The sequence below is a fragment of the Anastrepha ludens genome, chromosome 2 (genome assembly GCF_028408465.1).
Source record: "Anastrepha ludens isolate Willacy chromosome 2, idAnaLude1.1, whole genome shotgun sequence".
Classification (NCBI taxonomy): Eukaryota; Metazoa; Arthropoda; class Insecta; order Diptera; family Tephritidae; genus Anastrepha; species Anastrepha ludens.
Window position 1 is genome coordinate 19172343 of NC_071498.1, and position 13629 is coordinate 19185971.

The 13629-nt window shown below is 42.5% G+C and overlaps 1 protein-coding gene across 2 annotated transcripts in view; it reads right to left on the reverse strand.

Annotated features, from left to right (window-relative positions):
- Positions 1-12400, reverse strand: part of LOC128864322 (steroid receptor seven-up, isoforms B/C) — a 91720-nt gene extending 79320 nt beyond the window's left edge. For both annotated transcript variants that reach the window (XM_054103936.1, XM_054103944.1), the window contains exon 1: positions 10794-12400. In XM_054103936.1, coding sequence (XP_053959911.1) covers positions 10794-11493 — 700 coding nt within the window. In that variant the 5' untranslated portion in view covers positions 11494-12400. The remainder of the gene's footprint in view (positions 1-10793) is intronic.
- Between the last annotated feature and the right edge of the window lie 1229 nt (positions 12401-13629).

The following is a 13629-nucleotide window of genomic DNA, read 5'->3' on the forward strand; positions in this document are numbered from 1 at the left end:
TTGCTTTGAGCAAGTTTTTTTTCTATTAAAAGGTAATTAGTAAATGTAGCAACTTGGAGCTTCAAATTGAAAGCCTGCTTGATCTTTTTTTCGCAGTCTAGCATTTAAAGAGCATTTCGTAAGTATTAAGCAACCCAAAGTGGTCTGACGTCAATTCCAAATTTACAGATATAGAAACTTAGTTCTTGTCGCAGCATTTTTACACTTTTAGATAATTTACTTAAATGGCTACTTTGGTGCGAGTAAAGCCCACAATGAACTATAAATTTCCAGCATTTTAGCGATGCTTCCAAATGCCCCTACACACGTTTTTTTTTTTAACATTTCCCTCATGTAAATGAGCGGCTCTTGAATTTGAGTGTAGTGAATACAAAAATCATTTCATGACAAATTAAGCAAGCAAAATATAGTGACATTTTTGGCTTCACATAACGCACGCAAGCATATCTAACGAGCCCCCACTCGGCCGGCCAGCCAGCCAGTAAGTTGCATCACTCACATCCTCATCCGCATTCTCATTCTTAGCCCCATCCTAGTTGATTTCTACTAACAAGTTCAAACAGCAGCGAATAATCGTACCACAGCCGACTTTTGCTTTCCTTCGAATAACTTTGCGATATTTTTTTGCGCATATCTTTTTGTGCTGCGAGTTGTCTTTATTCTTGCGTTTTGCTTTCTACAGGCGAAATTCTTTTTATTTCCTCGGTGACTTATTATTTGGTCGTTAACATTTCGCCCATGACAATGCCGCCCCGCCTCCTTCACTTATGCGCGTCTTTTCTTTGCTCCCCTTGTCTGTCCGCCTGCATGTCTGTCTGTCTCCTGTCCCGCTTTGTCTGGCTGGTCATATAATACGCCACTTCATTTGTATTTATTTTTATATAAAAAATGTAAAAATATGATCAACCTGGTACGCCTCGCTACGTTCACTGCCATTACTGCTCGCATTTCGTAACAATTTTTCGCTTAAAGCCAGTGAAACTGCACTATTTTGCCACAATAATTTGTCAAAATTTGCTACGCTTATGTAAAACATAAGTTGGCATTAGATAAATTTCAATAAAAATGAAGTTTATTTAGTCGCCTGCAGAGGGTACTGGGCGCACAGAAGAAGGTATCGGAATGGTGACTGAATTGTGAGTCAATCGCCTGGAAATTAGAAATGACTGTCTGCCAATGGAATTGCTACGAAGTAAGTACAACTTTTGGATATTTCATAAATTTGCCGGGACCCGATTGCGATTGAGACAGTTTCTTTATCAAAAACAGTAAAACTTTGCTGCTGAAAATACTAAAATTTAGTTAGTATGAAAGCTTAGTTTTTTTTATTTTTAATTAAAAAAAAGTTAATATTTTTTCACGGCCTTACAGAAATTGTTTCCTTGCCTTGGATTCAAGCGCATCATTGAATGGCATGAAGTAACGAACCCTTTTTCTGCCGTAAATTCTCAGAGTGCCTCCCAAAAGCGTACCTAAGTAGGTAAACGTCCATGTGCGCGGTTGGCTGCAAAATGTGTGGCAGTGCGGTGGGCGTTTTCTTAATTTTTGGCAATATTTACTGTTCGCCATGCTTTTGCTTGCTTTACATTTTTTCTCATTTATTTACTTTGTTATGCTTATGCTTTAGTAATTCGCTTTGTGCGCCGTGATGTACGTCTGAGAGTTTTTCGCACATGCTCAGATATTACGCCTCAGTTGTACGCCTCGTATCCGAAATTTATTTGTTCAATGCATATAAATGATTTATTTGCTATTTTGTTAAAACTCAACAAATGTGTCCAAATTGGAATTTCAACGAAATTTATTGAAAAAGTCAACAAGTCAAGCGTTAACTGGCCTGCGTGGCTAACAAAGGCGCCAAATTCAATAAAATATATTTTCATACATATCTACATACCTACATTTTCTTTCTTTCGATTTTTATTAATTTTGGACGCTATTAAAGGTACACGATTTTTGTGTTAAAAATCAGTAAACAGCAGCTACACACACACACACACACATGCACACTGTAGTGCTGAAAGTGTAGAAAAATGTAGGTGTGGGCGTATAACTGTTTACAAACACATTCAAGAATGTGTGGGTGCAGGGGCGGTCAAGGTGTAGTTGGGTGTAGTTGGTGACCACTCCAAATTACCGCGCGGTTTGTGTACTTTATTGCTTTGGTTTTTAGACAATAATGCAGTTCCGTGGGAAATGTTGCCGGCGGCTGGAGCGTGCAGAATGGAGTAATCAGACTGCTTTAAAACTTTGTTTTTCAAATTTAATGCGCCTTGATTAACCGAATTTCGCAAATTATGAATGAATCAAAAACAGTTCCAGCTGAAAATCTGTAAGAGAAGGAATATAGATAGACTCCTTAAATAACTAACGAATTTAATGGCAATATGAGAATGGGCATTTTTCATTTGCCGTAGCTTTCCCATATGGCTGCTTCCAACTACAAACTAAAGCCCAGCATTTGGCACCATTAACACTTCTTCTTCTTCTTCTTAATTGGCGCTATAACCGCTTACGCGATTTTGGCCGAGTTTAACAAAGCGCGCCAGTCGTTTCTTTCTCGTGCTAACCGGCGCCAGTTGGACACACCAAGTGAATCCAAGTCCTTCTCCGCCCTCTTCCTCTGCTACCACCAGCTGGTACCGCATCGAATACTTTCAAAGCCGGAGCGTTTGTATCCATTCGGACGACATGACCCAGCCAACGTAGCCGCTGGATCTTTATTCGCTGCGCTATGTCTATGTCGTCGTACAGCTCATACAGCTCATCGTTCCATCGTCTGCGATATTCGCTGTTGCCAACGTGCAAAGGTCCAAAAATCTTACGCAGAATCTTTCTCTCGAACACTCCAAGCGTCGCTTCATCGGATGTTGTCATCGTCCAAGCTTCTGCGCCATACGTTAGGACGGGCATGATGAGAGTCTTGTAGAGTGTTAGTTTTGTTCGTCGAGAGAGGACTTTACTACTCAATTGCCTACTTAGTCCAAAGTAGCACTTGTTGGCAAGAGAGATTCTACGTTGGATTTCAAGGCTGACATTGTTATCGGTGTTAATGCTGGCACCATTAACACCCAGCCGCTAAATGTAGAAAAATTATAAATGCAGGAAAATTAACTGCAGGAAAATGAGCTGCAGGCAAATATGAAGAAGTCCAACCAACAAAAAAAAATCTATTGCGCACGCATTATTAATGATCTCAACACTTTCAAGTCGATTGCCTTCCCTCAATGCATAGAATTCCCTCTGTGATACTTGAAGCTGCATTGGGATTCTGCAATCCTAATGGCCATGACAAATAGTTAAATTAATAAGCGAGAAATGCAGAGGACTGCGATGAACGTGAAAAACAGTTGCGAGCAGAAAAATGTTGGCGGAACTTTTTTATTGTACGATACGTAGACCTTTACGTAGCTACGCATTCTCATTATAGCAAAACATACGAAAAAAAAGTAATTACGAAAAGTTGTCTCCGTTGTGTTATTATAATTTTCACAAAAGTGGGTGTCTCACAGAGTAAATGATTTGTTCCTTTTGTTATTGGTTTACGTGATAGACACAGTGCGATGGATAGAGGTCCTGCTGTTCCCTAGACTAGGCCGTGCTTTACGATGGAATACAAATAGCTTCAAAAAGTATGAGAAAATTTTAAATTTAATGCACGCTGCCTTTTCAATTCGCGCAATGAATTGAATTTTAGTTTGGAAATACTGCCTTGACTTATTGGAGAATTTCTCCCGCCAACAGGTGCTACTTTCGACTAAGTAGGCAATTGAGTAGTAAAGTTCTTTCTGAAAGAAAAAAGTAACACTTTGCAAGGCTCTCATCATGCTTGTCCTAACGTATGGCGCAGACGCTTGGACGATGATTTTATGTCAATATTTGCACTCTCTGAAAAGTTAAAGCTCTGAAAAAAACTGAAAAATAAAATGTGATATTATAGGGAAAAAAGAATGAAATTTCTCGTGCAGAATTATGGAAATTATTTGAGAAGGCCACTAAAAAGACATATCTTGCTACAAAAAAAATGTTTACAAATCGCACAAACAATTCAAAAAATATATTGCACATAGAAATCTTTGAAGACGAAGCTGACCTTGTACGACCATCAACATCAAATATCCAGCAAATCAAAGATTTATCGATTGACAATTGTAGTTAATACTGCAGAATTTCATTTGGATTATATCAAATTTTTCTGAAAGCTGTTTTGTGTCTGTGTAATAGTGCAGCTGCTCATCATTTTCTTCACTGTGTTTGGCAGACCATAGCTTTTGCAGCTACATTCCTACATTTAACTCGGTCATTAGTCAGCTCCTGTCAATTGGCTATACTCGTTGTTCTCAGATCATTTACGCAGAATCCAGCACCCTTTTCCGCAGTTTTCCGCTGTTTCTTTTTCCCATCGCTGCTCTGTAAAACGCCATGCCAGTAGCGCTATTTTTTGGCATTCTGCTAATATGATCCAGCTCTGACTCTTTATATATCTTACAGCATTTTTTTTTTGCTCTGAATATATCGAGCTCTTCATTAAATGTTACTCGATGCGCGTCATGTGTCATGCAGAGTGGACCATATACTTTTCTGTGTATTTTCCTTTCGAACGAAATTTTTTGTTATGTCTGATGCTCGAAGCGCCTATACCTCGCAACCGCACGCATACATTGACCTGAATAGCGACCTCAGCTACCCACAGTGCTTTAATGCTCGAGCGAATTTCGTTAAGGATTTAAAAAAGCTATCAACCTTCGTGTACGCCTGACTTAGCATGACGCGTGACTTCTGGCTATTTCTTGAGCTCAAGTGGCCGCTCCGAAAATACAGTTTCGCTGCGAAATGTATTGTACCAAAAGTGAGTACTGCGCATTCAATGAAATGGGAATAAAAATGAGAGCAGCATTAATAGGAATTATCGAAGTTATGAGCAGCTTCACCTAACTTGTGATCAATTACGGTACTTCCCACTTATAATAGAGGAAGTGAAAGCCCTCCGCGGCAATGAAAAGGCCACATATGTAGAGCACGCCTGTACTTCACTTCGATTTTCCGATGGGGTGCAAGAGGAAACGACTGGGGCGCTTCTACCAAAATCGGTAGGCGCTTACTGCGTCTGCACGCTTCCCAAGTTTCTCACATGACTGTACTTCGCATGCGACTGTGCATGCAAAGGATGTACCAGCTACGTGCGATTCCACATATACATACATACATTCACATATACATATATAACTAACTGTGCGGTATGCTCTCATCATTAATATTATCACAGCATTTTATCAAGGTGAAATTTTTCTCGCGGCGTGGTGGCCTCTGAGGCTTACCTACAAAGTTGCATACACACACACACACTTAATAAAATACATTGCCGTCGCACGCCAGCATGCGGAAGTGTTAAAAGGTTTCGCGTTCTTAAATGACTTTTTGTTCTGCCTAGAAACTGTGGAAAGATGAAATGCGCAATTTCGTGATATAATCGACTGGAATCAAGACTTTGGCAGGATTTTGTCCAAAAAGTGTGGAATCAAAGAGAAAACTTTCTATATGGAAAATATTTTAGTGTGTAAATATTGGCCAACCTAATTTATCATCTATTTTTGGCGCCACTTCGTACTACACGCACACATATTAAAAAAAATTAAAACAATAAAAAAAATTATTACTTCGCCTCTTTCACTTAAATGCTGGGTACCAACTAAAGTTTGCTGGCTTATGGTCAAATCACACTGAGCTTCTGCCTTTCTTCTTTCCGCATACGAATGAAAATGCAGAAAAATCAAAGAAGACGAAAATATTCGTTTATCTTCATAGGTGAACAACAGCACGTCCATCCATCTATTCGTACATGTCCTTTCGCAACAGACCCCGTGTCCAGCGCGACTACTCAACTCAGCTCCGCGACAGCGCACTTACGAGTATATCCATCAGCGTTGCCAAGTCCATTTGCCTGTGTTGTGCGTGTATGCGCTGGCTATCTATGAGTACTTTTAAAAGAAATCGCGTTTGCCACAATTAATCTTCTCGTATGAGTATGACGGCATGCAAGTACGCATGTATGTGTGTGGTTGTATGGGGAAAAGCCAGTTGCGCTTAGCGGCAGAGAGGACAACAAGACAACAAGGCAGCGAGGTTTCATCGTCTTGTGCTGTGATGGGGGATGGCTTGGCTTGGCATGAAAGCATTTGAGGTGTGCAAGCAAAAGACATATGGACAGCATAACTACAACGGCAACAGCAAAACCAACCACAGCAGCATTAACGGGCACTGCCGAGCAGCAACCGTTGGTCATATGGACATTCAAACGAACACACACACACATGCATAGCTTACATACGTGCATGGCTTGTCATGACTAGACCAGGCGCAAGCATCGAGCTGCAGATAAAGAATCAACAACAAAAGCAACAAGAACAACGGCAACAACATCAGCCAAAAGACACAATAAACGATAGCGCACAAGGCATGCGACGGGATTTTTGAGTTGTTCGCATAGGTGAGGGAATACCTTTGGGGAGGACGTGAAAGCGAAATGTACTGTACGCGCAGCAGTTATTGAGAATGAGCGGAAACTTAAAATGTTCAAAAATAGGCGGCTTGTACGTTGGCAGCACTTTTCAGCTGCTTTTAATAGTTTCTCAGATTTTCTTAGCAAACCTGACGATTTGCTGCTTTTCGTAAAACATCGGCAGACTTAATATTTTTGTGGTTTCACATACAACCGAGATGATTAACATTTTAGACACGAAGCGCATGAATTTTTATTAAACTTTGTGGCAAATTTTTTCCGAAGAAAATTTTTGTCAAGATCATTTTATACTTTGATGTATGTGTGAAGCTATCGATGTGCGCGCGGGTATGTGTTTCAGTGAGCAAATCAAATTGCAAGCAATGAGGTGCACAGCGCGGAGGTGGGAACGCAACGTCAAATGACGGTAGTGAAAACGCTTATAAGCGCTTTTAAGTATTATATTTTCGCAAAAAGAAAATAGCTGCACGCTCATATGCCTACTTCAGCCACACATAAACACCAACAGCAACAACAACAACAACACCACCTATCAACTGCAGATCTCATTGTGTGCGCCGCCTGTGAGTGCCTAGAATAGCCACGGCCGACCGAGCACTCTGCGCATCTTCTGCTTTGCTAGCAGAATAGAGTACTTTTGTAGTGTCATGAGTGCATGCGTGCGTGTGTGCGTGTGTGTGTGTGTGTGTGTGTGTGTGTGTGTGTGTGTGTGTGTGTGTGTGTGTGTGTGTGTGTGTGTGTGTGTGTGTGAGTACGTGTTGTGCCCGATAGAGCTGCGCTTTCTAGAGATATGTACATGGCAGAAAAATGTAAGGAAATAAAAGAGTTGATTACTATCAGGCCTGCTATATCTTGAAGAGTTTCACAACAGCAACAACACCCGCCGATATGCGCAACTATGTAGCAGAAGAAGCGTTCAAAATTCTTAGTTGCGCTCCGACGCTGTTTCTTAAATGTTTTTCAGTTTATTTCTCTTTTTATGGGCGCGGAGTACTTGTTGTTGTTCTTCCAGCGGCTGTCACCTCCAACACTGGATATTCTTGCTAAAAGCTGGCTAACACCTTGGGCTTAGCGTCGTTCTTATACTCCACTAATTCCTATTTGCTTTGATAGATATGTCGCTGGTATTTACTTGTATATTCTGATTCTTGCATTTATTTGCTCTTTCACTCCACCTTTCCATAACAAAACGCTTAGCGTTTAATAATCAGCGTCCCTTCTTGAATTCCCCATTCACCTGCAGCCAGGTGGCGGTCTTCTTGTTTACCACCTATACAAACTACTGCTGCTGTCGTTATCGGGCTGGGTTCTTGGTTCGTCGCCGCACGCAGCCAGCAGAGTATGACAAGTGGCGTGAAGCGAGCGCTGCATATCTGCATCTTGACGTACAAACAAACCTGCATGTGCCCATACATATGTATGCATGTGTGTAGGTGCACTCCACCTAATCCACCGTCTTCCGCTACTTCTTCGCATTGCTCAATTCGGTGTTGTTTTTGTTTTTGTTTTTGTAGAACAAAGGTGCGCATTTAAGTGCATAATTTGCATGTTTGCACAATAATTGCTTTTGAAAAATTACTAGCATCCAGATATGAATGTGAGATATCCGTGGAGCGCTAGCGCTCGAAACGCGGGGAGTGCGCGCAAAAGTCGCTTAAATGCGCCGCGCTGCAAAATTCCCGCAGTGCTGGATATTTCGCTCGTGGCTGGTGGCTGGTGGCCGGTGGCTTGCGGCTGGCCTCCCAGTAGATGGCTTTGACTTGTTATCTTATCAGCTAATCAGTTGGTAGTGTGTGAATTAGTCGAGATAACTGCGGAGTTTCCGATTGTGCGGCAGAAATGTACTATTTTAAGTCGTTTTTCTCGTTTCAATTCCATTGGCGTTGTGAAGATCACTGATGTTCATATCAAAATTTTTAATTGACTGCCTAAATTGCAAGCTGAAATCGGTATGAGCTTTACGACGACATAGACATAGCGCAGCGAATAAAGATCCAACGGCTACATTGGCTGGGTCATGTCGTCCGAATGGATACAAACGCTCCAGCTCTGAAAGTATTTGATGCGGTGCCAGCTGGTGGTAGCGGAGGAAGGGAAGACCTCCTCTGCATTGGAAAGATCAGGTGGAGAAGAACTTGGCTTCACTTGGTGTGTCCAACTGGCGCCGGTTAGCACGAGAAAGAAACGTCTGGCGCGCTTTGTTAAACTTGACCAAAATCGCGTAAGCGGTTATAGCGCCAATTAAGAAGAAGAAGAATCGGTATTTAGTTCCCATTTGGTTTTGGAAAAAATCGCATTGTTTCACATCGAGTTGAATTGGCCAATCAATCAATCATAATTGAATTCTCGCGTTTATTCAGTAACTTGCCAACGCTTTTCGCATTCATATCAAAATGTTTCCAGTTGAGAACACGACAATTTAGCACCACTTGACATGCCGCAACCCAGCCATTTGTGTGTTGTTTTTTCTTTCCACATTCGTGATTTACGTGAAACATGCCAGCGCGCATTTGCATGGCAATTCTCTAGTTATTCAATCATTCGATTCACTACTTTCCGCATTTTCGTCGATTTTTTTAGGCCTTCGATTGCTTTCGCCAACTCATCAAACTCTCATAATTCACCTGAACTGTCAAAAATCCCCAAACGCGGTCGACACGCTTCCCAGCAATAACAACCACAGCAAATACTGACGCCACATCTGCGCTCCGCAGCGGTGCTACCGGCCCCTAACTGGTATCTGGTATCCGAAACTAACCATTGAGCTATCAAACTATCAAACTATCAAACTGGGGAAACATTCAGTTTCCGTCCGTCCGACCAGTGGTTTCGTTTGTGTTTGGTCATCATCGCTGCATGCCACATTCATCCAACCACGTCAGCCGCCCGCCCGTCTACTCGCACTTTACACCTTTGCATTCTATTGGTTGTCTCGCACTTTTTCTGATTTTTCAAATAGTTCATAAAAATAAAATCAACTAAAAAAATATTGGTGTTATGGATCGTGTGTGCACGACGATAATGACTGCGCATTTACTTAAACACACAGCCACACACAGGGGCACATGGGCGCACAAATAGCTTGGCACTGATGGTTCACTAGATTTTAGATATTCGAACTTTCAGAGGGGAAGCAACTCTGCTCATTTGCCGCCTTGCGGATGGTTCTTTGTTCGGCTTGCCTGTTGTTGTTGCCATCCCCTGGCTGCGTGCTGCGACCGCGCTTGCAAATCTGTTGAACTATGGCAATTGAAACATGATTGTGTTACATTGTGTGCACACATTTGACATATTGATTGGCATTTCTTGATTTGCGGTTTCGAAAAATTTGATAAAATTGTTTTTTGTTCTCTTTGTTTTGCGTTTTTTGTGTTGGCATTGCTGAACGGTGTAAGGTTGCATGGTGCTGTTGAGGTGCGACGAGGTGATGCGTGCCATCGGTTGGCTGGCGTCAGAGGTCACTAGTGATACTTTTGTAAATACATAACTACTGCTTATGTGTGTGTGTGTGTGGAGTCGTCATGAACTGAATGCGGAATTTTCAACTCTTGTTTGCATATGACACAAAGCACTTCCCAATAATTACAGCTGCCATTTACGATAATAGCGGCAATGACGGATCATCAAAAATTGGCTTTTTTTAAATGTTGCCATATAAAAAAAGCGTAGCGCAAGCAACTTTGCAGATACGCGTCTATCCTCTCAAGGAGGCAGAGGTGGAACACCCATTTTCAGATTATCAACTAAAGAGAATATCAGAATATCAGCTATGAAGAACTTCCACACTCTTTTATTGGTCACGAAGCGCCTGAGTTGCAGAGTGAGTCCGCACCTTCAAATAACCCGCACTGAAGCCAAGAATATTCTAGGTCTTTTTTTGTGGGAATTAGGCATTTTATTTGAGAATTAAAATTTAAAAAAATACATAAAAAATACTGGTAGAAGGAGTTTGAAAAATGCAATAAAAAATTTAAATACCAAAAATTGCTTTAGTGAACTGGGCTCTGTAAATCTCTTTCATCTTTGATTTAAAAAATTTTTCAGTAAACAAACAAAAAATTCACAACCTTCGCAATTCTACATAAATGCGCAAAGCATTGCATCTCCCAAAACTTAAAGCATACCAATTACTAGTAGCCACTTATCACCCATTTTCATTACCTGCTATGCCTTTTTCGCATTCACTGCAAACTCATAGTTCTTTTAATATTTTCCTACCCCCATCACTTTCAATTACACACTTTTTGACAGGCGCTTACGCGCTGACACTTACCTTCGCAGGTGAATTGTCCATAGTGCTTGCCGGAGCTCTTGTCCCCGCACACCACACACTCGATGTTCTGTTTGCAGTCCAAGTTCTGCTTGGAGTCGCTGTTGCTGCTTTGTGAGTGCAGGCTATTTGCCTGAGAACTAGGCGTTGTACTGCCGCCACCGCCGCCGCCGCCACCTCCACCGCCCGCCGCACTGCCGGCGCCCAAGCAACTAGACGCCGTCTGTTGGCCTTTGATCATAACGCCCAGCTCCTGTCCGTGATTCTGTTGCGCCGCCGCCGCATGATGTGCGGTCGCCGCATGGTGCGCTGCCGCACTGGCCGCCGCCGAAGCTGCCGTAAGACTGGAGAGATCCTCTTTGATTGTGTGGTGTCCGCTTTGGTTGAGTGCATTCGATTGGCCACCGGTCAGACCGGAGAGGTCCTGCTTGATGCCCGCCGACTGTTGACTGGCGACGCTGGATGGTGTCGTACCGCCGCCGGTACCCACAGAGCTGCCACCCGCGCCTGCTGCACCGGCCAATGAGCCGGGTCCAGCGGAAGCGTGCAGATGACCTCCGAGGTTGGGATCATGCCATGCAGAGGGTGGTGGTACGCCCAATGCCATGGAGCGCGGTAGGCCGAGATCGAAGGCGGACAGCTCGGCGCCGGATTGCGGGCGTGGATTGAAGAAGCCGGGAGCGGTGGACGGTGAGGCGCACATGACGCCGCCACCGTACACGCTCAAAGAATTATGGGTGATAATTTTGGCGGCTTGCGGGGCGTAAGGGGGGAATGAAGTATGCACTTTGCCGGTATCTCGTCAACACGAAACGGGACGAGACCGTTTGGCTGGCTGTACCAGGCGCTAGGTTCGTGTATATAGTTGCACGTCACGTATATATGTTTGCGTGTTCAATCACACCAAGCGTCGCTATAATCCTTTTTATTACTTTCAAACGTGATTTTGCAGAAAAGTGATCGCAACACTGCAAAATTGTTTTATTGGTATTTTTTTTTTTTTTTGCGAAAATTCTTTATGTATTCTCATCAACCAGTACTCATTTTTTGTATGATGAATTTTTTAACAAAACACTCACATGCAATATTTTTCACTTTATCATAATTTCTGATCGAGCAAAAATTTCTTGCACGCACGTCTTGTAGGTTGTCGCGTTGCCGCGCTGCAAAATATATGAAATATATTTATTTTTATTCAAAACTATACAGCACTCGAAATTTTTAGTCGCACCGCGCGCGTATTTTACTGAATTTATTTTTTATTTCGTCAATTATGAATTTGTGTCCGTGCGCTACAACCGAAAACTTTACAAGACTTGCACACACTTTGTAAAATTTCAGTTGTTTTCCTTCTTGGCATATCTACGCATGTAGAAATAAAAAATAACTTTGTTCAGAGATTCGGAAAAAATGCGCGTCATGCGAGCAGCGAAATATTTACTGTTTTCATAAGGCCTTTTAGAGCCTGACTGGCAAAACATTCGTGGCAAAAGGTACACGACCCGACCCGACTCGACCGTTTCGACCTAACGACACATCACACAAATCTCTCATTCCACCACTCAAACCCACCAAAGCACAACACACACGGGCGCTCAGCACAGAATGTACACAAACTCGCGTACGCGAGTATTCCAAGCAAATCCATGGGAGCAGTGCAGTCAGTCAGAGTCAGCCACCCTGAAATCTAAATCGTACATTCATTCGTTTGCGCCGCTCGCACGCCCAATGTGAAACGGAGGACGCATTTGAGTGGAAGTGGTTCGCCGACTCGCTCGCACCCATGCACAGGGGCTGGGCAGCCACAGTTGTGTCAGTGGTGGTGGTGGTGGTATCGGCATGGTGGCGTTTGTAGTGGTGTTCGCAGTTGTGTGGCCTATGTCTGCGCTCTATGGCGGGGCAAGACCTTCAACGTGTTTGGTTGAGCGCCGCCAAAGCACACACAACCGCCGCACTTATATTCGTTGCGTTCGTGTGTGTGATGTGTGCTGTTATATGCACTGGTTTTGTTCAGCGGTATTTGGGAGACATAGATTTTTTCACTCCACTCACACCACTCCAAATTTGCTACTCGCAAATGCACAAAAAGCGCTCAAGCCATTATTTAAAAACTTTTTTCTTTCGCTTATTTGTCAAATGACTGCTGAGCAAAGCTCCACACGGTGTGAGTGAATTAGTTCGTTGGGTTTGTGTGAGTTGGCTTCGTTATAGAGCAGAGCAAAGAGTATGGCATGCATTGAACTCGTTTTTCTTATTAGTAAATTTAATGTATCAGGCAGATACTTCGTATCTGTTAGTTGCCTTTTTGCTTTTAAAATACGCCACTTAGATGTTGTTCTTGTTGCAGCCGTTTGACTGTTTTGCTTACATTGTTGCTATTTTTTCTCGTTGTTTTTAAAATGCGTTTTGTGTTTTTTTGCTTTGTTGGCTTTGTAGCGCGCTACACTGCTTCAATCGCGACAAGAGAAAAGAAAATGAAGCAGATAAGCGAAAAGTACCGCTCGTTCGCCAAGAGGAAAAAAGCCACTTAAACCGAAAAACTTCACTCCACTTCACTAAATCCCTCCCCAAAATTTTTTAATGGCTTTGGATGAAATTTTGTTGTATTCTCAAGCTTTGTTGGTGTTGTTGGCCTCTTTACCTTATCATGCGCTCATTTATTGTAATGATTTTTTAAGCAACAGTCGCTGGCAGCGCGCTTTTGGTTGGTTAATTTATGTAAATGCTGATACCCAGCCACGTACCAGCTGGATATACCTTCATATTTACATACATACATACATACCGCATATGCATATGTGCATACATATATAGTAAAAGTGTATGCATAGGTATGGTA